At 38.2% G+C, this 25,914-nt stretch overlaps 3 protein-coding genes across 5 annotated transcripts; 1 reads left to right on the plus strand and 2 right to left on the minus strand.

The window, feature by feature from the left end:
* Positions 1-1,662: 1,662 nt before the first annotated feature.
* LOC135623181 (probable protein S-acyltransferase 17) lies at positions 1,663-9,417 on the plus strand. Of its 3 annotated transcripts, XM_065125820.1 has the most exons (11): positions 1,753-1,888; positions 2,775-2,867; positions 3,880-3,973; positions 6,350-6,444; positions 6,529-6,696; positions 6,782-6,854; positions 7,032-7,084; positions 8,457-8,548; positions 8,628-8,680; positions 8,766-8,891; positions 8,975-9,417. In XM_065125820.1, exons 2-11 carry the CDS (start codon positions 2,842-2,844, stop codon positions 9,245-9,247), a joined length of 1,053 nt encoding a protein of 350 aa, XP_064981892.1. In that variant the 5' UTR covers positions 1,753-1,888; positions 2,775-2,841; the 3' UTR covers positions 9,248-9,417. The 3 variants fall into 3 exon arrangements, with proteins under 3 accessions (XP_064981891.1, XP_064981893.1, XP_064981892.1); XM_065125819.1 differs by lacking the exon at positions 2,775-2,867 and having other exon boundaries at positions 1,663-1,888; XM_065125821.1 differs by lacking the exons at positions 2,775-2,867; positions 8,766-8,891 and having other exon boundaries at positions 1,663-1,888.
* A 971-nt stretch (positions 9,418-10,388) lies between these two features.
* Positions 10,389-13,933, minus strand: LOC135623182 (uncharacterized). The gene is made up of 8 exons (XM_065125822.1): positions 12,904-13,933; positions 12,715-12,809; positions 12,517-12,620; positions 12,294-12,394; positions 12,110-12,210; positions 11,597-12,034; positions 11,353-11,484; positions 10,389-10,790 (listed from the first exon to the last, which is right to left on the minus strand). The coding sequence occupies exons 1-8, from the start codon at positions 13,168-13,170 to the stop codon at positions 10,637-10,639; spliced, it is 1,392 nt and encodes a 463-aa protein (XP_064981894.1). The 5' UTR covers positions 13,171-13,933; the 3' UTR covers positions 10,389-10,636.
* Positions 13,934-18,693: 4,760 nt separating this feature from the next.
* LOC103998261 (uncharacterized) lies at positions 18,694-25,555 on the minus strand. The gene is made up of 2 exons (XM_065125823.1): positions 25,418-25,555; positions 18,694-20,705 (listed from the first exon to the last, which is right to left on the minus strand). Exon 2 carries the CDS (start codon positions 20,674-20,676, stop codon positions 18,760-18,762), a length of 1,917 nt encoding a protein of 638 aa, XP_064981895.1. The 5' UTR covers positions 20,677-20,705; positions 25,418-25,555; the 3' UTR covers positions 18,694-18,759.
* Between the last annotated feature and the right edge of the window lie 359 nt (positions 25,556-25,914).

Here is a 25,914-nt window from a genome sequence, read left to right on the forward strand (position 1 = left end):
GGGCAAATAGTTAAGATATCATTTTCCAGTTTACTTTTTCCTCCGTATATTTATTTGGAAAATTATTTCCCAATTTGTAACCTTTTTTTCAAATTAATTTTCTGATTATATGAATAATAGCGTATATTTATTGATATTACTTTTAAAAATGTGACATAGTAAGTATTTAAAATATATGAAACAATAGCATGCAATTTATTTTTGTTTTTTGAGAAAAAGGGGACTTTATTAAATAAAGAGATGACTTTGGTAGTTAAATCCACTGATCATCTTAGTGTTTTGGATTCTCTTGAATTGTATAATATCATAAAAGTAATATGTACTTAACTATTTTAAAATAAAATTTTAGATTACCATACAATAATAGTTCACAAAAGATCAACATCCACATAAATGTTTGCTCAAACATTTAGCACTTAACTAAGGAACCTTTTTCTGGGACATCTGCCTTCCAAAGAAACCTTTGCAATCAATCTTCCATCGTTAAGGCAAACATTACATGGTTTGACTTCTAAGGAAGAACAGGTGGCAGAGGAAGCACTTGTGGAGTAGAGAAAACACAACCTCAAATTAAGCTTGTTTTTAGTCGTATTCGGTCAGTGTCAGTGATGATCCCAAGCAATTATATCAATAAGACGGCCGATGAACACAGGTTCATGAACCTGATGGATGACCATCATCAAGCAATCCAACCACAGCTTCACATCACAACTATTTCCCATCTTATTGATAATATGTAATCCAGAAACCATCACTGGATGTAAGAAAGTTCCTCCGGGCAACAAGAACAGCTGAGCTTTCCTGTAGGAGAAGATAGATATATCAACAAAGGAGTCCTTCCACACTTCTTGGCAGCATACCCGATGGGCTGCCAAAAATGCAGAGGTGAGGACACTCGATTTCTTGACGCTCCCAAGACATCATTTAGCTTTTTTGGATAACTTTTAAGACCAAAAATGCAAGATGAAAGCCAAATGACGCAGAATATTAGAACATCAGAACCGGAAACCAGTTTATGATAAACTGGAAAACCCTTTCAGAACGTACACTCACACACACACAAAAACAGGGGAGGTTGAATAATAAAGACATGAAGATTTCTCAAAGAACGAAGACGATGTGAAACAAACATAGCATGGAATGTGATGGCAGAATTGGAGAAACAGACACTGTAACGTAATAAAGTCCAAGTCAGCTTCTTTATTTCTGTAATGTAACTAATCATCCATCTGATTTTGTGATATATTTAGTTTAATTTATCTTCTAACATAAAATATCAATATTTACTAAGCATTATGAAAAGATATAAAACCATTGGCATCAGACTGAACCAAAATTTTTTTTTGTTAGTTTTATTATAAATAACCAATTAATAATAATAATTTTCTTCATGAAATATATAGATAATTTAATAATATTTAATTTGAAGCTATTTAAGTTTTTGGATGGATTCAACCAATTAAATTGAATGAGTTTGAAAATGACGTAAAAAGAAATAATAATAATAATTGAGGTTAGTTTTGTCATTTTAAAAAATTATTAAAAAAAAATCAATATGAGTACCGAGCTATCAAAGGAAAATCATTAATAATAATAATAATAATAATAATAATAATAATAATAATATTGGCTACTGTGTTTAATGTTCTTTCGTCAATTCGGATGGCTTTCTCGATCTGACGCGATCGCGACCAGAAGACGAACAAAAATCGGTGGGAGGAGGAGGAGGAACGGGGGAGATGGCGGTGCAGTGGGTGCTAGTGGTACACGTGGTGGTGACGATGCTGGTGGTGGTGTCCCTCCTCTGCGGCCACTGGCCCATCTTCAGCGGCACCTTCGTCGAGAAAATCCACTACTTCCTCACCTTCGGCGCCTACGATTACTTCCTGTGAGACCCCCCTCAAGATCGATTCTTTCTTGAACTTTTGATACCTTTATTTAGGTTTCTTTATCTCGTTTTCTGTATTAATGGAGTCTGGATTGAAGAGAAGTACAGGTTAAGTTGATACGGATGCTTGCTTCCCTCTTTTTCCCCCTATTTGGGGCTTAAATATGTAGAATTGCTCGAAATATTTTGCAAGGGAAAGCAAGTGCTGGCTTTTGGTTGGACCCCCGTTGAATGAAAGCTGTCGAGCTGGACCCTTTTCTAATTCTTTGGCCATTGTCCTTGGATGCAAATGGAAATGATGACATGGGAAGCAAAGCTATCTGAAATCTGAGGATTCGTAGAAACTAGGGACTGTTCGGAACTTCAAATTAAATGGTTCTTGAGAATTGTTCTCAAGCATGTCTCTTGGGGGGAGGGATTCTATCTTGCCTTGGAAACTTAAAAGGCTTCAAATGGTTATTGAGAGAGGGGTCGAAGGCCGCAAAGGGACTGGGCAAGGTGGTAGTGGGAAGGTAGGATAACCCCAGGTGACCTCTGCTCGTGCTGTCAGTTCTTTTAGGAGGAGGGTGTGGCTGTTCCCCAGCTTACAGATTAGGAGGGAGAGGGTATAGGTGGCGGCGGCAGTAGTCTTCATGAAGGTAGCGGTGGGCTTAAACAAGAGACCAACCACAAAGTTGGGCTGCCTTAAAGAGGTGATGGCGATGAGATGGATCACAAATCCAGTTGAGAACAACTCCGCCTAAGTTGGCGACCATGATATGGGGCAGCTCTCAGCGAAGCAATTTTGATGGAATGGCTCACGACTCCTGTTGGGAACAACTTTGAGATATGATGGATTGTGACCCCTGGTTGAGAGATGAAATAACTTGCAATTCTTGGTTGACAGATGTGATGAGCCGTGACTCTTGGTTGAGAGATGCAATGTGCTCCTACTTCTGGTTAAATCTGAGAACATGGGAACAACTCAAATTTGTTTGCAGTAAGTGATCACTATTGTTAGAAAGTAGGTTTCAAAAACAATTCTCAGATGACTACTACTGGAAACAATTTATTTTTTTCTGAAAACTAAAATAGAGTTCCTTATAACGACTGAACAGTCCCTTATTTTCTAATAATTTATTAAGAACTGAACAGGTTTCTGTATGACTGTTGCCATGGGTACAAAGCAATTAGGAATTAGCATTAACAAACATTCTTCTCCTACTTCACTTGGATAGGATTAAATACATCTATTATTTGTTTCTTTGCTATGACTTGGATACAGAATGCTGTAAGCAGTCCGTTAGCTAGTAATTTAATGTGTATGATGATGCAAAGTTGCAAACTAACTAATTTTACTTATATCTACCATGGGCCAAGCGAAGTGGTGTGTCACATCCTTTGAGAATATTACAATTCAGAACATGCATTGTTTCAGATAATGGTAATTCAGCAAGAAGATAGATCAAAGGATATCATTTGATAATGGACTCCAGATTTGACATAAAACGAGCATCATATAGAAAATCCATTCACAAACTTTTATCTAAGATCTCAACCATTCTTTCTTTTACATTTGCCACATGTATGCCATGTTCCTAATATTTGATGGCACTTCTTCTTTTGATATATATTTTGTAGACTAACTGTCACTAAAAATGTTTTTTTCTAAATCATTTGTTTCTTTTTTGGTGGCACCACAAACTTCTTTGTTTATAAGGGACTTAGTTCATTCTTAGTGCATTCCAATATCAGAACTTGAGCATCTTTTATTTTTTTTGATATTTTTCTCACTGGGTAAATGTGTTTTTCATCTTAAGTTTGGATCAAATATTTACTAATAGTGAAAGTAGGAAATGGCCATTTATTACTTAGCATTGAAGGTTCAGAAATCAAGAAGTTTTCTGATCTTTACTGGTGACCTTACGTGGTTAAAAAATTTTGCTTACTTCGTATGCTTAAAGGATTGCATGCTCACCCTTTGAGCTAACCATCCTCTCACTTTCTTGCAGACGATTTTTTGTAGCAGTATTTGGCTCTAGCGGCAGAAATTGCTTTGTCACAGTTGAGCATTATTGTTGTGAACGGCCAAATCCAATCTTACAGGTACCTGACCTCTTTTGTTCTCAATTTTTCCTTCACTACCTTCAGTATAATATGCACTCTTTAATTCCTTAGATATGCATGAACTTTCCTAAGCTCTTGAGTTGTTTCTCTTTTTTAGATGTTGGTGATATCAAGGAACTAAAATAAATCCAGTCACGTTATTGAATCTATTTTATATTGTTATCGCTTTAATATATTTCTCATTACTGTTTCATGTGCTGCCTACTTATAATGCACTGATTCTTGGGTGGACTGATACATTGTTGTCCTGACTGGTACAAATGACAATCATATTACCACAGGAGGCTTGGTGCACCCTTTGCACAATCTGTAATACCATAATGGTTGTAGTGAAATGGCACATATCAGTCTGTAGTGGGTCTGAGTAATTGATATGGAAATTTTTTATTTTACAGGTGAAAAATGCATATTTTGTGAGACCTTCTGGAAATCATTCTTGATCGGGACTCTGTTTGATATTTCTAGGTTTGTGCTTGTTTACACTTGTTTTTCTTTTAAATTTTAGGCCAGAACAACCCCAATTGGTTTTTTCCATCTTAATTGTGGTTATTGTCCAGCATCAGACCTTGTGATGTTGGTTAAGACTATGGATTCAAATCTTGATCGTAGTGGTTTGTACGTTTGGTTTTTATTGATCCAAGGACTGGGCTGATCGATATGTGAATCTTTGTTGGTACCTGTACTCATCCTTCTTTTTCTTTTTTCCTTTCTCTTCCTCTGTTGCTTTTTGTCTCCTCCTCCCTTCTGCATCACCACCTCCTTTCTGTTGCCCCTGGTATGAACTCCTTGCACATTTGTGTCGCATCACCTCCCATCCACCGCATAGTACAACTCCTCTGCCTCCTTCACTTCCTTCTCCTCTCGCTGTATATGTTGGTTATGATCTGTAACAACCTGAATTGACATCTAGCACATTGTATGTTACTGGTACTGTACTAGTTTGGTGGACGATTGGTACTAGTTCTGGACTGAGATTTTGATTTATGGTTTGGACATTTTTGCAACTAAGTGGACTCATCCGATATCTGTCCAACTCAGTCAATTCCATTTGAAACTAACTGATCCTAATATTGGCTGATTCAATTTGGATTGGCATGGATCAGCAGAAATTGCTGATTTCAGTAAAATTGAGTTTGGAGCCAATAATGCAATTGACTCAATTGGCCATCAGGAACAATATTCAATAAAGATGATTTAAGACAGAGTAGGAGATGTAAGAATAAGGGGAAGAAGCAAAAGAAAATAAGTAGAGGCAGAAGAAGAGAAGGAGAAAAGGAGATAAGGAATGTGGAGCGAATAGAGGAGATAGAGGTGAAAAAGGTATAGGAAAAATAACTAATTCATTAAGAATATGTTTTTATAGATAATTTCTTGCTACCACTTGTTGTGTATGATTGATAGATAGAGGACCAAAGAGGAGGAGGATGAAGAAAAAGAGGTGATAGTTTTCACATACTATATTCCTATAAAAGTCTGAAATTTTTAACTAATCCTTGCAAAGCCTGGAATGCCATTTGCATGAAAATGTTGGATCTTTAGGATGTGCGTACTTTCATAAGAATACAATATACATGTGCACATGTCCCAGAGATATTTTTTTGGTCTTTGAAAATTGTAAATTCTGCATATCCAACTTGGGCAGGTTGAAATTCCATTCTGGTGACTCAATCCAATTTCCGTGGCTTATGCCACTGATTCAGATTCTGTGAACCTTGATTTCATATTTGATCTATGTTCAGAATCTTCTTCATAAATCAAGTCATCATGTGCATTATTTATTGAGTGTCACCTACTTAACTAAAAATAAAAAGCTCTACCACCAAAGGCATATATCCATATCTGAGCCTTCTTTGGTTGAAGGGAGCCATCATCTGCTTCTAATAGTATGAAGGTACACCAAAAAGAGTTCAGTGTGAAATTTATCTACCAAATGCATGTAGTTGTTTCACAATTTTTGAGGGAAACTGAACCACTACTGTCATTTATGGAATTATAAAATCAAGCATCTAGATAGAAATCTTGAATGAGATGATATAACTGTTAGCTTGTATTTGCTTGAAAATATAGGTGGAAGTAAGCTTTCACAGTAGTGGTAAGATTTGAATAAATTTCTTTTTTGCCATGTGTTTGATTAGGCTATTATTGGAAGCAAGGACTATTTTTGTTTTTGTTCAATGAATTCTGGTCCACATATTCTCATATTTGTTTTCTGAGTTGTTAATTGCTTTAGTTTAGTAAATTTTAGTATCTGCTAGTGCTAGCTGACCATTGCCAATGACGGCATATTAAGATGAAAAGAATGTTTCTTTGCTTTGGTAATTTCTATTACAGTGACCATGAACATGATATTTGCAGATATTGTATCTGGTCATCATTAGTGTGACATACTATATCATTGGAAAGTCGTCCTTCAGATACATTCCTGGTTATTATGTCAGTGAACTTCACTGGTAATATCTGTAGTACCTTTTGCAACTAGTATGATGACATAAAGCTTTCTGAGTTTTCTCTGCAGAAGAAATCATATCTTGCAGGTACACAAGCATGATAGCTGTAGGTGTGGGTGTTCTCCTTTTTCTATTGACTAGCTTTTCGGATCCTGGAATTGTGACAGCTGAGAATGTCTCCAAATACATCTCTGCCTTTCCTTATGATGAGATCATATATGTGGAGAAAGAATGTTCAACTTGCAAGATCCTAAAGTGTGATTATGGTGTTTGTGCTACTATTTCCATTGCACTCTCTTTGCATTCTATATTACCTAACAGGAGTTGCACTAAAATGCAGACCTGCTAGATCTAAACATTGTGGTATATGTAATAGATGTGTTGCCCGATTCGACCACCATTGCGGTTGGATGGTTAGCTCTTACTCAATAACATTCCTTGTCATCATAGTCTTGCTTGTCTGACAATATCTGTGCCACTTCCAAGAATAGTTGTGCAATATTAGATGCTTTAACTTGGTTTATCTTAAAATGCAGAGTAGTTCCATTTGTGACAAAAACACCTGCTAACGTAGTTCATTTGGAATGCAGAATAATTGCATTGGTGAGAAAAACACACGCTACTTCATGGCCTTTCTTCTCTGGTTAGTATTTACCTAACTGGTGTTGGATATTCTGGGATCTTGTATATCAGCCAGTTACTTCATACATAATCTACATTTGAAACAGTATTCTCTGCTGGACAACCTAATTACTTTTTCTTTTTTGGATAGTAATCTTGTTTCTTCTATTTGCTTATTGCAATATCCATACACACTTTTTTCACTTGAGTTAATGAGATCTGCTACATAATCTGTTGGTGTTGAACAAACTATCCCTTACAACAAAGGTTCTTTTTAATAATTTGCTGATTGAACCTTCTTTCACAACATTGCTTCATTCTTGACTAAGTTGCCCAATGAAATGTTCATCATTTGTTTAAGTTCGTTGGCAAATTATGCATCTCCACTAGTTCTTATTCAAGAAACTTTAAGTTACAGCAGATTTTTCTGCTGCTTTGCTATAAATATTTAGTCTATTTACCTTAGGACATATTATACCAATAACTTGTTCTGGGCCAAGTGTTAGTGATGACGGGATAGACAAGGAGAGGAGGGAAAGAAGGAAAAGAGAAAGTGGAGAAGAAGAGGGGAAGATGCAGTGGAGAAGAAGAGGAGTAGAATACCGGTTCTACCATTTAGCGGGCCTGGAGTGGCGGACAGCAGTGGATGGCATGAGAATCCTACTTGCTTGAGAGAGAGTTTATTAGGCTTTAAAAAAAAAATGGTTGTTTCGTTTGGTTCACAGGCTCATGGGGAGGAAGCCCTATTTCACCTGTGAACAGCCCAAAATTGCACAATCCATGTTCTGGTCCATGGACGGACTGGTATGTATCGGTCCATTCAGTTTGTTGATTCTTGGTCAAGATCAGTCTTGTGACTTCCTCAAAATTTTTCGGCCATTATTACTCAAGGTTTCTTGTTTTATGAAAGACATTTTAGTTCCATGACAACGCGTTATGATAAAACATAAGTTTGTTATCTTCCCTGCTCTCTGTTTCCAGTTTATTGCTAAATACTTTGTCAAAATGTTGGTTTTTTTATTCCTCTTTACTAGCATAGCTCCTAACAAGAATGAGGTCAAAATTACAATCTCAAGCATTTGTCTACTGACAAATTGTTGTTGCGAACTTGCCAACCAGTTGCCTATTGTTTTGATGTAAAAGTTTGTTTGTTTACATTTTAGGCATTAAGCTTTTCATCTATTTGTTGTCTTTGTTGTCATTTGTTTTCTGTGGATAAATATTTTTAATCTACTCAAATGTGGAACATTTCGGCATTGGCCATCCCTGGCTGGTGAAAAGCTCAACATTCTAAACTTTCTGTAGTATTGCTTTACTAAATGTAAGTGTCAATTCCGTTTACATGGGGGTCTCCACTACAGAATCCTCTTCTTTTTAATCTGGTGAACTTGCAGGCACTTTCTTATTTGTCTGTACGGAGCAGTTCTTCTTGGATTAATACTTGCTGGCCAGTTGAAAGAGCACAATATAATTTACATTCTAACTGGTACTATGATGTTTGCTTAATCCATTTGGCTTGTATGTCAAATTTCTGTTGTGTTTACTTGATGACCCATCGTTTTCAGTTTATTATGGCGTTGAGCATTCCTTTTCCAGACTATCTCCACATGTAGTCCAGGTAAGATTTGACTTTTATTTTTTCCCGTGATCTATTGAGTTTCTTGTTATGAAAATTTCTGTAAAATGATAATGGAATATTACAGTGGCTGCTGGGTTCTTATAACACACAAATACTTCTAATAATGTTTCTGGCTATAATTTCATTGTTGCTGGCTGGGTTTTTTGGATACCATGCACATCTTTGCCTGACGAATACTACTACAAATGAGGTTGACTCCTCTCTACCTTCCCTCCAGCAGAAAGTTGGTCTAAGCTAATTTCTGACAGATGCTTTATGTTTTTGAGCTAGCAGACTTTTAAGTGGCAAGACTACATAAGCTGGAAGAGGAAACTGAATGAAGCCAAGGCAAGTGCTGCTGCACTGAAGGCCAGCATACAGACAATCACTGGAGAAGCAAAACCTCCTGAAAGCAAATGGAGGGCTTTTTTCCGCAAGTCTCCACTGCAGACTGAAGAAGTGATTGTTAAGAATAACTTGTATGATCGGGGAATAATCAGTAATGTCTGTGAGATCATTTTCCCTCCATCTGCCAGGAAGTCATTTTCTCATAGGAAATCAGAATAAAGAGTGTTGTTGTTGATTCTTTTTCTTATATGATAGATAAAGTTATCTAATGTAAATTTCTCTCTTTATTGTCTCAACATTCCCTTGAGGCCAGTCATATACTACAGAGATTGTAGCTTGTTAGCAGTGTCTCAAAATATTGACAAATTGACATGCTATCTTGTTAAGAAGTTGGAATACAATTTGCCATTGTGTCTGTTCATACGAAATATTTGGAATTTAGAAGCACTGCAGAGATTGATGGTGAAACCTGGGAATCCTTCTAGCAGAATATCCAACTTCTGACTAGTGAAGTCCAGTTTGAAGCCAACTGATTTTTCTTTAAGGGTGTCCAGCCTTTGAGATTTTAGATGGTACATGGGAATGACTAATGTTCCCAAATCCAGTTTATTCTTTTCAAGTGCATGGGTTCTATTCCTTAGAATAAACACAAGGGTAGATGGAAGTGCCAAAGGAATACAAGGTGAGTAGTACTTGGAGATCTGTTCTTATTTCCAACCATTTCTTTCTAAGGTCCCTAGAATTCCTTTACCCTTGTGAGTAGGATAATATTTCTTCTTGCCATTATATTTTCAAAGAATGGTTTATTTACTTTGATGCAGTTGTCAGCAAGGATTAGTAGAATTTAATGAGGGATCATTTCCAAAAAAAGAACCATCAGTGGAATTTACTGATTTACCTTTAAAACCCCCCAGTTCTTGGATTATTTAAGCTTTCATTTCATCTTGTGGATGAGCTTCTGCATCAGTAAATTGGAGGTGGCACATCCATCAGATCTATAAAGCCTTTGTGAAACTAAAAGAAAATAATCAGACAACATGAAGTAATGCACATGTAATGCCAGTTTGAAACTGGGGATTGATTTAGCATGCCATGGCTCAACTCTGTGCTGTTCTTTTCCTTTGTTTAAATGAAAGAAAATGACAGCTATCCACCAAACAAAGACACCTTGTTGCTCACCATTATTGGCATTTTGTATGGTTCAAATTGTTCTGCTGCCCTTTTGTCTGGCATGACACTGGTGAACGCTGTATTAAGTTCACCCTAGCAAAGGACAACTTATAAGAAATAAGCCAAGAGTATTGGTGTACAATTTGACAAAGACTTGTACATATAAAAGTATGTGGTTTACCAGCTAGAATACAACTGAAAGGCTTTCTTTTATAGCTTTTGATTCAACAATGATATATGTACAAAAAGGCAATGCCAAAAATAAGTACATGTGCTCTGCAAAAGCTCTAGATTTGCTAAAGGTAAAATTGGGGAAAAAGAACCCACTGTATGTGAAACACTCAAGGAAATTATGCAGGAGAAATCGGCCGATGGCATAGATATACACTGAAGCTTCAGGGAAATTCATCTGAGAAAATGTGTATCATCTGAATAGCTTCAGTGTGTTATTGGTAATATCGGTGTGCTGCTTCTGACGACATGCTTTCTGCATCGCTGAAATATGCCATCATACAAAAGATCGAATTGTACTCCTGCTCTCTCCCGATTTACTATGAAAAAGATGTGATCAGCTTCGATGATTTTGTAGTACCTGCAAGAACAAATTTTGCTTGATACAAATTACCTATGGAATCAGTTGTTAATGCAAGCCAAAATGGTTTATGTTTGATAAAGAAAAAAGAACTCGAAAAGCATTGTTTATGAAGAAAATCAAACAAGTGAAACTAAAGTATGACTTCTACAGCTGAACACATTGATTTTTAGTATAAAAAGCAGTAATGCTTGTAACCATGCTTCTACCTGCACAACTTCTGTGGAATTTATCATATCGATGAAATTCACTGAATCGCAAGTTCTAAACTAGTTTAACTTGCATGGCTATTGTTCAACCTTTCCCCAAAGAGAGAGAGAGAGAGAGAGAGAGTCGAATCAAGAATTTTCATGTAAGATAGATTGGATGATATACTGGAAATCTTCAACAACATAAAACTACAATGGGTAGAAGTGGCTTACTCTAAGGTTCAGAAGATCACTTGGATGCTGCAATGTTGTACAGAAAGGTAAAGCTGTGTACTTTGGCTTTCTAAGATTGTGGATTTATGGAAACATATGATGCTATCATGAAAAAAATGATGATGAGCAGGACTACTAACCAAATTCCTGGTTGCAGAGGATGGCACTTTGAGTCATCCACAACAAGAAGGCTTGGATGTTCAATAGGTAAGCGAGGATGAGTCATGGATATTGTGTTCAGGGCTCCATCATTGTCTGCCCAATCTTCATCCCTGTGCCAACACTCCATGATAGATCTCACATGAGCATTCAAATATGAAAATCTACTTATCAAGAATTTCCATCTCTGGGTCATGAGTCCAAGTAGCAAGAAGAATCACGAACCTGTATCCTTTATAGGGTGGTGATGCATTGGTAGGGAAATGCCACTGGCACATCTGCAACACTCTAACAAAGAGCAAGGGATGGATTCCCAAAATGCTAGAAGGAACAGTCAATCCAAAAATCCTTCTTGTCCTCTTAGTTGCATAGCTGAAATAGAATGTGTTTGGGAAGGTACACAGTCGGGAGTTGAGCTCAAGTGAACCTTGCAGTGTGAGGTCAGGAAGGATCCAGTCGCCAGAAGCGAAAGGCCCGGTGTTACCCAGGAGTAGATCAGCTAGACCTGTAATGCCAGTTTTTCTCCACCCCATCTGAAAATGATCAAATCCAAAGTTGTAGTAGTTTTTAAACCAAGCAATGTCAAGCCAGTCATAAACTATAACTCCTAAGCGACAGAGCTGAAGCAGACATATCGGTTTCATTGATCTTCCACACTCAGGCCTGAAACAAAATTCATGAAGAATTCATGAACAACTGTTTGTGTGTTGAATTCACCAAAACAAAGTGTGTACTTACTGCATCCCATCATAGTATGTTCTAGTGGTTCCATTGAGTGCACCAGAGAGGGAAGTAACACTCATTACCCAGTCCTCAGAAGTGTCATAGCCACTGAAGGCCTGTCCACAACATACATGTTCTTGATTGCCTACTATTGCCAGCAATAATATGAGAGAGAAATGAAGTGAATCAAATGGAGCACCTTATCGGCAAGCATCTGCTGCAACACCCTGATGACCTGCACGCCTGCCGAATGCCCAACAAAATGCATTGGATGTTGTTCATTCCATGAAGGATAGTGCCCTGCACCCCAATCAACACAGCAAAGGATGACCAAAATATGAAGTTCTGAGGCCTAATGACCATGCCATTCTACATGACCACATCATCGATTACAATAAGGCAAAGATTTGCTTCTACCTCACCTTGTTCATAGATTTTCCCAAATTGTGAGTGCCCAAAAGTTCTGCTATGCTCCTCTCCATAATCCACCTGCCCTCCTTTCAAATAGTAGAACAATTCCCTTGCCCTGGAATCATAGAGCACAGAAATTTTGTTCTAGCGGATAAAATGATTAGCTCTTAGCCATGGAAAGCCTTCCAATCCACTACAAACACATTTACCTGTCATGGATGCTGGTTAAGGATCCCAAATCCGGCACGAGAACACGGTCATCCTTCTTCTCCGCGCCGGCAAAGTAGGATAAACCTCCAAGCCTCTGCGATCAAGTGACGAACAGGTGAGCGCCATTGCAAGAACGGAGAGACACGCTTAAGCATTCAAGAGATGCCGCATGGACAAGCAAAGAATACCCCTTTGCCGAACCCGAAGATCCCATGCACCAACACGATCGGCGGCGGCGAGCCCTCTAACACTGCGACCTTTTCCTTCGTCGTCCTCTGCTCCTCCATCTCTTTGGCTCCCAGGCCGAAAACGTTGGGCTTGAGGCAGTCCGTGAGGACCTGAGAAAGGTCGGATGCCACCGCGGTGCTAAATATGTAGAAGCCGAAGAGAACATGCACTGCCGTGCTGACGAAGAGCTCGGTCAGGCCGAGGACGCCGATCGACAGCCTCGCCATTTCTCCTCGAAGATTCCTACCCTCTGTCCCCCTATGCAAAATCCCACCTTTCCTCTTCCTCCGCCCGAAAACAAGGTTTTTTAGGAACGAATGGATCGAGGAGAGGAGGAAGAGCGAAATGAACGAACGGTAATAGTCCTCCTCCTCCTTTGCTTCCTCCTGCTATTCTCTCGAAGAATCCTACAAGATATATCTAGATGAAGCACCTCCACCTCCTCCTTGAAATGAATGGATTGAAGAGAGGAGGAACAGAGAGATGAAAGAACTCCTTTTTCTTCCTCCTGCTTCTCTTTCCTCAAAAGAATTCTACAAGATATCAGTCGATAAAGCACCACCTTGAAATGAATGGGATAAAATAACTCCTTTTTCTTCCTCCTGCTTCTCTTTCCGCAAAGCCTCCTCCTCCTTCTCCTCCTCCTCCCCACAACAAGGACTTGTGGCAACGAATGCACTGAAGAGAGGATGAAAAGAGAAATGGAAGATGGCTAATGGACTTCCTCCACCTCTGCCTCCTCCTCCTTCCTGCCGTTCCTCTCCCTCTCTCCTATCACATCACACAACATCTTTTACCTTTGGGATAGGAAGGAGAGAGAAAACTATTCCTCCTATTCATAGCACATCCATGGGAAGCTAGGAAGGTGGGAGGAGAGAGACGACTACCTTCTATATATAGCACGGCCTTTGGAGGGTGGGAAGCTAGGAAACACGCACACCTTCTGCCACAATCCTTACAGCAATCAACCATTCTCTCTCTCTCTCTCTCTCTCTCTGTCCTCTCTCACCCCCCTCTCCCATTCAATTGCTTTGTTGGTTTTTGCTATCATTCCCGCAGCTCGGTCAGTGATTGGCTGCAGCCACCTGTGGGCCAGTATGGCATGTGTCCATGGGTGGCACCCACCGATGCCTCTCTGTCTCTCTATCTCTTGCACCCAACAACCAAAGATTGTGGGCCCATTCAATAGATTTGGTATCGAAAGTGGGGGAATAGATTTCCGTTGAATCTTTGGCTGAATTCTCGACAAAAAAAAGCTATTGGATTTTTATTCTTTTTTAATGACATCTTATTTTTATTTTATTTTTATCCATAGATCGTTTCTACTTTTTCTGATCTGAAAAATATTTGTGTTTTATTTTCCCTCTCTTTTTTAGCTTTTTTCTTAGTCAGATTCGAGGCACTAATAATCAGTCCAATAAATTAAACTGAACCAAATTAATAATAAAAATGTAATAATATGAAAAAAAATAAATTTGAAATTTTGTTAAAAATTACAAACATTAGAAACTATTTCGAAAGCATAAAAAAAGTATAATCCAAGTCCTTATTTTTAAAATAAAGTTTAAGGATATATAACTATTAGAAATATTTTTAATTCTGTTAAAAATTATAGGCATTGTACTAAAATATTATTTCAAGATATAAAAATCTAAAGTTTACTCTGATATGTACTAAATCAATTTATAATTTTTTACTATTCTTATGTTAAAATATAAAATTTATTTCTTAAAATTTTTCTTTTTAATAATTTGTAGGTTTATATAAACAAAAATTATCAAACTACCTTGAATTTATTTGAACCAATTTGAAATTTATTGAATCAAACATACACAGATACTGAATCAAGTCAAGAAGAAGACACAAAAATGAAAAAAAAAGGTTGAGGAACTCTTTGAGGGGTAAGGTTGAAAAGTTAATAAAAATGGTTTTTTATATAAAAAATGAAAATAGGATGCTATTTTAAAAAAAAAATAGTTAAGATAAACAATTTTTATCGGGAATTTATCCTTAGTCATTTACGATATAAATGTTTTGAGTCATCAAAATAATTCTTTTTACTTGTAAACATAATATCAAGGTTTATATCTACCAAAATTATGAGGATGGCTTTGTTTTTCTGTTATGGTGGTTTCTTGGAAGAGAAGAATATATATATATATATATATATATATATATATATATGTGTGTGTGTGTTTAACTCTCCAGTGGATTACCAGTTGTGTTTGTTTGGAAAGGGGAGTCGAAGATTGGAACATAATGGTGTTTGTTTGCTTGTCTGGTTTTTGTGGGGTAAACCTGAGTCAGAAGCAATCCCCAACCTCCAGCTTCATCTTATCCTCACAGCTAATAATGGTGGATGCTGTTTTATTTATTGCCTACTGTGTTTGTGAGCCAGATGAGTTCTTCAGGCAACAAGTGGAGGTTTATGTATGCTTTCTTGGCAGCTAAATTGAGAGAGCCATTCAAATCAGTTTTTTTGTTTCCCTTTGTTTGGTGTTAAATGTGGAAGTTTATTTTTCCATTGAAGGAAGGCACAAATGTTGCTTATAAAGTTCTGTTTTTAAGAGATTGAAATAGCAGATAAGTTTAACTTGGTTGATTCTGATAGATGTGGACAGATAACCATATCCCTTTCAATCTATGCAAGTAGGAGAGCAAGTTAAGATTCATGCCATATCTAAAGGGGAAAAATCAATGAAGTTTGCTTACCTTATTTTAGACTTTGGTTAATTTTGATTCCAATTTGCTGTAAAATGAGGTTATCTTTGCAGGCAAAACATGGCCCATCTAGTGATGCCATAATGGAACATGGAAGGCTTTGTTTGCAGAATGCAGCTTTCCATAACAGTATCAGATGGATTGGAAGAACAATCTATATATCACATGTTGGTTGCTTCTCTCTCTCTCTCTCTCTCTCTCTTTTACACATAGCAGAGATAAGTTGCTTGAAGAATTAGTTAGTTTAGTTAAGCTATATGAGTCACTAAAAACAATCTTAGGAATATTCTTAAAGAGTCAAAAACATTTTCTATATGTGAAGATCCAATTCAGAATGTTTCTACTTGACCTGTACATGCTTTATGACCTGATCTGACTTCTGTATCAAGATCAGAAAACAGTGTTCATCAGCAACTCTGTTGGTGCAGAAAAAAAATATACAGATTCAGTAAACCAAATATTATCCTCACATTTCAGCTCCAATCCAACTCTTGTTTGTGTGATTCCACTTTGGAAGGTTGACATTGTCATTTAATCTATCTGAATCTGTATAAACCATTGTCAAGTGACACCCTTGCAGCAACTTCTAATATAATCACTGACTAATATATTTCTTCTTTTTGAAGATTTCTACTTTCTGCAATAGGTAGAACATTCCAGAATAGGCTAGACATTCATTTTAGTGTCAAAGGGTAGGTCACATAAAGCATCAAATCACCAACCACATGCAGAGAGCTAAGAAACATTCAACAGCATGTGGATATTGTAATCTTATCTTGTCTCAGCCAACTTTGTCAGGAATCTCTGGCTGGCACAATTATTTCTGTGATGGATTTAATCATCTGTCACTGAAGATTCTTCTTCCATGGTCAATTTGCTGCCTCCTCTGACAAAGAAATTTATATGATGATGTATGTGTCAATCAATAAATGCCATGGCAACAAAATTCTTCAAGGACAAGAAGAATTTCTTGTGCCAAGGAAAGGTGCAGCTTCCACCAACCTATTTATGACAAGAAAAAAAGTCCATTGATTCACTTGGTTGGTTTCAGAATCATGTTAATGTCAGTTAACACTCTATGAGATTAAAGAGTTAGGTTTCTTACTTAATCTTCAATTATTGAGTTTGATATAGTAAATTTTTTTTTTTTTTGAAACAACATACTATTGAATGATTCATTTGGTAAATTTCTTAATCCGCTATTATCTCAAATAGCTTACTTGAATAAAGATAATATTTAATTTCCAATGACAAACCAATAAATAAAATAGACATCAAGGTTCGCCGTACCGTACCGTACCGGCGTTTCGATCCAGGCTCGGTACCGGTACGGTACGGTATACCGCTCGGTACACCCAGGTGTACCGAGCACTGTACACTGCTACAGTATTACTGTACATTGCTACAGTATCGATACGGTACGGGACGGTCCGCGTACCGCTGGCCTGTCGGACCGGTACGTACCGCCCGTACCGGGCGGTACAGTCCGGTACGGCAAACCTTGATAGACATAACACCCTTAGTCTAGCCTATATCAGAAATTAGACAATAATTAAATTTGTATTATAAGGACTTGGTGGAGGTGCTATAAAAAATAAAAAGCTCATTCATTCATTCATCTTCATCTTCTTCATCTTGAAGATGATCAAAAAACATGAAAACATTTATACAAAAATGAGTAGGAAGATTATTAGTCCACGAGCAGTATTTAGATAATATATATTCCAGATGATCTTGTGCAAGAATAAAGTCATATTCTAAATGATCTTTGTGTCGGAAAGTTATGGAATTGAAAATTCAGGAGATGATCACTAAGCCCTTCTTAGTTTTGTTCGTTAAAAGAAAGAAAAGATGGAGGTTCATCAACCAACAACAACTGAATTCTTGGTGAGGTCGTATCACTTTGACTTAGAACACTTGCAGCCAATCAAACAAACCCCAAATTAAATTCTAGACTAACAAAACAAGAAAAGAAATTTGTCCTTTGTTCTACCGCTACATTGTTCTTCCCCACCGAGACATCTTGTCTTTGGTTCTAACTTTTGTCTTTGTTAGGAGTCAAACACCCAACCTTGGAAACGTAGACTAAATTTATGTATAACTTACTTTGGACATTCTGTTATTCAAACAACTCCAATTCGTCACAAAACTCGTGAACATTGTTCTTGAAAAGGAAGCTTGTGAAAAAGGTATTGAATGTGACGGCTGTGACGCGTTCTTCGTTCGATGCACTGCAGCAATAGTTGAACTGCCGACGTCTCTGCCTTCAATGTGTCCATTGTGTTGGATGTGGGAGAAGCTTAGTAGCTTGCAATGCTACATAATTTTGAAGCAAACAAGAGAAACTAAGGAGATGAAGAGGTTCACTTGACAAGTCCATTCTAGGGCTACAAACTGTGGACTATTTATTACTTTAGATTCGATCATTAAGTGTTTTTTTATTAATTAAAAAAATATTAATGAAATAGTATTCATAATGCTCATACCATTTAGGCCATAGTTTGAGACAATAACATCTTTACAATATTATGAACTACATTACATACTAATGTATTCAACAAATCTATAACTACTGTAATGTAAAGTATTCAACAAATCTTCTTTAATAAAAAAAGAAGATTTGAGGATAATTAAAAGAATAGCATGTATCAGTTTTCCTGGATATCTTTTCTTTTATATGTATATATAAGTAAAAGATTTGAGGGTAATTAAAAGAATACAATGTATCAGTTTTTCTAGATATCTATTCTTTTATATGTATATATATATATATATATATATATATAAGTAAAAGATTTGAGGATAATTAAAAGAATATATCAGTTACCTTTATATAGCAATGTCCATATGCTTGAACACGTGCAATCTGCGGTAGTTGAATAAACTGCCCAAACCGACGGGTATATCGAACAGCTCAACGTACGCATCAATAAGATGCATTACTGCATCATTCTCCCACGAGTATCAAAAATGCCAATCGCACAGAATCATCATGGGAAGCATGAAACCTTTCAAACAAAAGAGCAACAAGAACCAACAGCATCGGATCCAGCCACGTCCATTTTATTTTTATTGCATCATACATCTCTCGCTTCCTAGAGGGAGAAATTAGTGACAAACTGTCGGGGAACACTGAACAGGTCCTTCCCTGCAAAAGGGGATGACCACTCATGCGACCCTGATGGATATGAAGAGTCCATTACATGGCCACTACTGTCCTGCAACCCTGGGATGTAGGCGCTGCTTGCTACACTCATAACTGGCCTTGCAACTTTTCCGCCCATAAACATCGTTGACCATGTAGAGGATAAGCGGTTGCTCTTCAAGGATGGCCTCAATTGCGTCATGTCCAAGCTCCAGTCGATGGAGGTGTAGTCACAAGGTGCATATCCACCCGAACTCCAATCCAGTGGCGATGGCACAGAGGACCCAGACCCGGTGAAGAGGCCAAGTGAAGATGGCACTGCGAGTGATGCTGGTGATGTACCTGTGTTGTTCGACGAGCCACCCCCTCCTGTCGCAAATGATTCCGCAGCGCTAGTAGCGGATGTTTGGAAATGGTTCCTGGGAGCGAATTCTTGGGCGCTAGAACCATTCAAGCCCATGAAGGGTAAGTTCTGTTCGTGACCCTTACTCGCCACCTTCATTGCCTCCATGCTGGAGATACCATTTGAATACCATCCTGTGGAAGATGGAGGGGAAGCACTGCTGAGGTTTGTGGAAGAGGGATTTTGCTTAGCTGTGACTGACTGGGGGCGTTGCAGTACAATAACAGGCTCCCTCAATGTTCCTGTTGGCATGATGGCCTTTGCTTCACTGCTTGCCATTGCGCATTGATTAGTTGGAGGTGCGGCTACCTGCAAAGAGGGCAAAGAGCTTGAAATTGATGGAGCAGAGGTCGTACTCGGCCACCTTTTCTCCATCGGGGCAGCAACTTGTGGTTTTCCCCAGTCCGCCTTAGGCTGTATTTTTCTCAAAGACTGCAAATTCTTATTTGAGGACTCCACAGCTCCCGCAGGCACTGCTATGATATGGTTTAGATCTCGCTCACCTCTTCTCTGTTGCTTAGTGCGAAACGAAGCCACTTCCTTCTGCTGGGGTCTTAAAGCTGCATTTTGGACAGAAATTATGGTTTTATTGTCGAGACCACTTGCTATGACAGGGTCACTTGACTCTTCCAACTTTGATGGAAGTGCTTTTGATTCTTGTTTATGTGCCTTTAAAGTCTCTTCAGCCTTTTCCAAGTCACCCTCCGATGCAACTACAGCCCTTTCAACCTCCTGCTTCGTGTACTTGAACTTCACCTCCAAATCTGAAATTTTTGCAAGCTCCATGGTGATGTCAATTTTCAAGTTGACACCACCATCTATGTTCACAGCGGTTTGCTGTTTACTCTCTTCCCCACCTTCAAGGAGCCAAGCAATGGACTCTTCAACACGTCCTTCATTTTGAATAAGCGCCATTGTTGCTTGTTCAGAAGAGAAGCCCATTGCTACTAGTTTCTGAGCAAGCATCTCTAGTTTCCTAGACATGAGGTACCCACTACAACGCTCGTGTAGCTCCTGTGCCCGTCTCTCCTTTTGACGTTGATGCTTTCTCTCATTTTTCTGTCGAATCTTCTCACGCTTGTCAGTATCACAACTGGTTACAGGTTCTATGCGAGCTGCATTACTAGTTGTAATTTTCTCCTTCTGATCCTCTGACTCACCAGAATAGCTATTATGGTTAGACATTGAGTCAGAGTCACCCGCTGTACCAAATGAACTACAAGAATGCTCCTCTGTTTCATCTATGATCCTAAAACATCCGTTGTGTTGGCCTGTTGTCAAGGAACCAGAGATCATTGTATCAAAAGCATGGAATGTCCCTAAATCTGGATTGTATGCACTTGAAGGAGCACCATTTCCATAGTTAAGAGGAGCAGCAGAGGTTTTTAAAGAAACTTTTGCTTGTTCCTTGGCTGCCTTGGTGGACAATTTGTCCTTTGATTTAGATTTGGATGCTGGCGACATTCCTAATGATTTTAACCACTGTAAACTTCCTGCAAAAAGAATAGGGATAATTTGCTTAATAACTGGGCCACCCTCAAATGATTCAATCACTTAGCACTACAAGGACCCTGACAGAGGAACAGGAAAGGATATCAACCAAATGTTCAACCATATATAAAAAAATTAGAGTGAAGTGAGTGCATCCAAAAAGACAACACAACACAAAAAAGAAAGAATGATACAGTCACCCATTCTCTTTCACAATCACAATACAACTCTTTAATCCACATGAGATAGAGAATAAGGGCAAGATGTATTGCTACAATAGGGCATCTTTTACATAGCATATAAAGAAAAAGTAGAACACAATGTCCTGCTGTAAGTACTGCTCAACAAGTTTCTGTTGAATCCCGGATTTTACTGATGAAATCAATTGATGAGTTTACGATCTAATCTGTGCATTGAGAAAAGTAATGTAGGACTAATTTCGATCATGAAAAGATGAAACAATTATAGCAGTAGAATCAGACATTGGGCCAGAGTCAGAGATCAGGCATCGGAACGAAATAATCGGACGTTGTGCCAAGATCGAACATTGCGAGAGTCAACATGCCGATGGGTCGGGCGATACGCCGAAGGTTCGGACGATGCACCGGAAGTTCGCCAGGTGTTCGGATGAACAAATGACATGCTCAACAACTTAGATTTCGTGTCTCAAAATTGTTGAAGTCTTAATTGTCATAGTTAGGTCTTAATTGTCGTAGTTAGGTCATAAATTGAGTTAGTTTTAGGTGTAACCCTACTAACTCAATTAGGGGCCCTTTGGGCCTGATCTGGGGCTGAGTTGGGCTCATTGGGAGGCCCATTCAGTGACCCAGGGTTAGGTCAAGCAGTGGCACCGCCAGACCAGGCAATCGAACCGCCTATAAGCTGGAAAAGTACGAAATGTACTTTTTTCGAAAGACACGACGGTGGTACCGCTAGTGTTAGGCGATGGTATCGCTAGTTGTCAGGGGTGCAGGGGGTGGTACCACCAATACCCCTGAAATCGAGGATGAGACATATTTTGGCTCCATTTTTTAAGTCATTCGGGGTCTATAAATACCCCCCTCTTTCCTGCTTGAAAAAGCACAAAAAGAGAACAAAAAGTCTTGTGAAGTTGTGAAAAAGTGCTAAATGTCCTTCTCCTCCTCAAAGATATGTGATCATTCTAAGAGAGGTATGAGACTTGTAAAGGTTATCTCCTAAACCTATGAAAAGGAAAAAGAGTTGTAAGAGGGTAGTTGATATTCGCCCATTGAAAGAAGATCGTTAGTGAACGTCGGTGGCCTCGATGGAAGATGAATCGGGAGTGAGCGTAGGTTGCGACGACCAAACCACTATAAACTCGGTTTGCATTTTTATTCTGCTTTTCATTCTCATTACTAACTAATTTACTTGCTCACTACTTTACAAACGTTTTAAGTTAAACTCATTTCCGATATGACCTTTATCAAACAAAATTACTTTACGAACATTTCAAGTTAAACTCATTTTCGATACGACCTTTATCGAACGAAAATTTTGAATCAACATAATTTTTACGAAAGCACTAATTAACCCCTCCCCTCTTAGTACTGAAACGGTCCTAACAATTTCCTACCTTATCATAACCGACAAAGTCATTTAAAGATGAAACAAGTCCAAGGAGACTTGGATGACCAACTCAAGTTACGATAAGGGTTTCTTCTTCACAAGCTAGGTTATAAAAACAACACGTCTTTGTGCACCTAAAAGACCGCATATGTTGACCCTCCCTTGACGGAAGCCTCATGCATTAGGCAATTGGTTTAAATTCATCCTCTTCTTGTTTCACAAATCAAAAGAGAATTTTGCAAGGGCCCATCTTTAGATTTCTTCTTTTTTGTGTTTAACAACAAGAATAAAATTAGGGTTGTGATTTACAAAGCACTAAGCGTCAAAAGACACCAAGGTCCCAAAACGCCTGAGGCGCTAGGCGCTCGCCCAAGCGAAGCGAGTTGCTCTGAAATATTAAAATATAAAAAATATATAATATAATTAAATAAATATGATTATTTAAATAAAAATATAACGGTAAATTAAAAATCAAATGTTAACAATATATTACTTATTGTTAATAGTAGTTATAGGGGGAGAAAAGAATCGTTAACAATAACAAAGGGGGATAAAAGGGTCACTGACAGTGGAAACCGATAATGGAAAGTGGTACCAATAGCGTTGAGAAACTAACAGTAGTAATGGTGGAGGATTAGTTTAAGACAGCTATGGCAACGCTGAGAACGGCAACGACGGAACCTGCGGACAGCAGCAACGGCAACGGTGGAAGTTCCAGAGGGCGTCCGTCGGTGGCGGCAGAGGAACCTGCGGTCCTCTCCCTCGACAATGGAAGGAATTGCAAACAGAGTGATAGCGGAAGGAAGTTACGGGCTCTTGCTAGGCCATCGAACTCGTCCATCAACGATAGAGGAAGGCTCGATCTGCTGTGTATGCAACGGAGGCAATGATAGAAAGTGTCGGCGGCGGAGGTAGAAGCAATGCTAGGGTTGGCTCGGGGTCGCGAGCATGAAGGGTGGCTTTTGAGGGTAAGAACTGCATTACTAACTACTGTTGAACTGAACCAAACTCAAAAAGTTTGGCTCGGTGGCCTTATTTGAACCGGGTGCTCGCCCGACGCGCCCAACACCTGGGTTCGGGCGAGCACCCTAGTAGTGCCTCATTGAAGCGCGCTGCCTGGTCCACACACGAGGCACTCGGGCCTCGCGTCGCTTGAGCGCCCAAGCCCCTATTTAAATGACTGAATTAGAGGACGTGCTTTGGTACAATGGTAAAGTTGTTCATTTTCGACCGGAAAGGCTTAAGGTTTGAGTCACAAAAATAGCATATCCCATGTTGGTGAAAGCCTCGTGCACTAGGTACATTCTTTTTGATAAGAATGAGATTAAATGTGGATAAATAGGTTTGGAAAAATTGAGTCACCGGCAGACACAACACATGCATAGATAAACTCAAAGCATTTGTACATTTAAAACAAAATGAACTGTGGACAATTGGGATCCACACAGATTCATGATTGGATTGGAATAATACTTACAGCAAAGAAGAATATACCCAAAGCAATTGGTTATTGCCACAGAAGCACTTATAGTGACAGTCCAAGAGTTGATGCAATGTGCTCAAACAAGTCTTAGAAAAATAATTCATTATTCTTTTTCATTTGGGGTCTTAGCATTTCCTTGGTCATATAAACTAGTTGGAGAAGAGATCCAAAATTTTTTGAAGAAACAACTATTTGCATCTCAAAGATGACAGATACTTTCTTCAAATGATCCCATTCATGTAAAGAAAGGATATAATAAGTGGACAGAAAGAAAAAGAAATATATGTACAGAATCATACATGAATTACACCAAAGGCGATCAATAAGCAGCTTTGTAAATGGATAGCAATTATGTAGATAATGTTAAGTATGCTGAATGTTTCACGAACATATATCTACCTACTTTGTAATATATTCGCAAAGGAGCAAAGGGACTTTGGATATTTTGAAGCCATGTTGAACTAAAAATGCTTATTTTCTATGAACATACTTCTCCACATTTTACTTTTTGAATCAAGAACTAAAAGTACTTGCACAAGAAATGAATAATTTGTGAGAAAAAAGCAGACAAATCCACAAACAATGTACGTTTTAATTCAAATGGCTAACATAAAAAATGTCATTTCTTTCAAAATCAAGTTGTACAGAATCAACAAATAAGGAGTCAAGATTTCTTAATTGTTCACTATATATTGGAATCTCCAATTTCCCTAGTAAACGCAAAAGTTTAAAAGATATTTAACAGAATTATTTTACTAAATGGTTACATCTATAGATTGCCAAAGCTTCATTGTGCATGTCATGAGTGTCAATCAATCACTATTCCACATCAAAGCATGAGCACCGAGAAAGCAAGGTATTTAAGAAGAAAAACAAAAGAGAGATGCTAAATCATAAGTTGTGATATCAAACTCCACAGCCATCATCAATCAGTAACAATTCAGTGAAGTTAAATAAACAGATACACTAAGTGGTCATTACGAAATGCAAAATATCCAGCTGTAAAGATTCTATGTCGGATACACATAATTTGAACGGAAATATAAGCACAATGAGCTGAACGGCATCTAACAACCACTCTGGACGAAACTATGAAGCATGTGTACACACCAATAGACAAATCTTTATGATTCAAACAAGCAAAAAATTATCACAAACAGAAATGATTTTATAGAGCCCTGAACACCATAATTTAAACGTAGATGCAGACACATCCCGACTTAACCATTTGACACAGGAAAAGGAACCTTTTTAGCAAAAGCCACGAGATTTCACAGTCACACCCAAAAGACCAAACACCACGAAACGTCAAGAAAACAACCTCTAAATGGGAATTTTCTTCCCGTGATTCACCATCGAAATTCGAGCAATCAACAATTCAAATCAACATAATTAATCAAATTAAAGCCCCACGCCCGCACAATCCAAACCCTAATTGAGATTCCCCAAGAGGATCCGCCCCGATGAACCTCACGAGAAACATAGAAGAAAAGGCGCAATCCAAATGGAACCGAGAAGCTACGCAGAACAAATACAACCCTTAGCAATTAAACGGAAATCGAGACAAGATCCACAGCAAAAGAAACAAGAGCAGATCAATGCGTCGCAATAGGAGCGGGGTAGGAGAAAGGAGTGGACGCAAACCTGGGGGCAGGGTCCGACGACGGGATCGATCGCCTGAGGAGCAAAGGTAGGGGCTTTCGACGAACGGGACAACTCTGGGTGGGACGAGCGAAGCTCCTTCTCTCGATCTCGTCTTCCTCGCCCGCTCCTATTTCGCTGTTGGTGGCGACGCACGGACGTGAGGGGATCATTAAATCGTAACTACAAGGAGAAAGTTTGGGGTCCGGATTTTCCTAGAAATAAATTTAGGGGCAAAATTATATATATATATATATATATATATATATATATATATATATATATATATATATATATATATATATATATATATATATCCCCCACCAAAATAAACAAGTCATTGTGGTTAATCTTCTTTAGCTAATTATCATTTCATAACTGTTGTTTAAAAGACAATAGTAACCTTTACAATCTCATTTTGGTTATATGAATATTAGATTTAAATTATTTTCAACTCAATTAGTTACATTTACTATATTTAGTCATGAGTTTATTATATT

The sequence above is a fragment of the Musa acuminata genome, chromosome BXJ2-9 (genome assembly GCF_036884655.1).
Source record: "Musa acuminata AAA Group cultivar baxijiao chromosome BXJ2-9, Cavendish_Baxijiao_AAA, whole genome shotgun sequence".
Taxonomy (NCBI): domain Eukaryota; kingdom Viridiplantae; phylum Streptophyta; class Magnoliopsida; order Zingiberales; family Musaceae; genus Musa; species Musa acuminata.

Coding starts and splice junctions, on each gene's coding strand:
- LOC135623181 (XM_065125819.1), top strand. CDS start 1,740: ATGGCGGTGCAGTGGGTGCTAGTGGTACACGTGGTGGTGACGATGCTG. Junction 3,974..6,349: donor GGCCAAATCCAATCTTACAG/GTACCTGACCTC, acceptor TGATATTTGCAG/ATATTGTATCTGGTCATCAT. Junction 6,855..7,031: donor ACCACCATTGCGGTTGGATG/GTTAGCTCTTAC, acceptor TTTGGAATGCAG/AATAATTGCATTGGTGAGAA.
- LOC135623182 (XM_065125822.1), bottom strand. CDS start 13,170: ATGGCGAGGCTGTCGATCGGCGTCCTCGGCCTGACCGAGCTCTTCGTC. Junction 12,395..12,516: donor TGGGAAAATCTATGAACAAG/GTGAGGTAGAAG, acceptor ATTGGGGTGCAG/GGCACTATCCTTCATGGAAT. Junction 12,211..12,293: donor AGCAGATGCTTGCCGATAAG/GTGCTCCATTTG, acceptor TGTTGTGGACAG/GCCTTCAGTGGCTATGACAC.
- LOC103998261 (XM_065125823.1), bottom strand. CDS start 20,676: ATGTCGCCAGCATCCAAATCTAAATCAAAGGACAAATTGTCCACCAAG.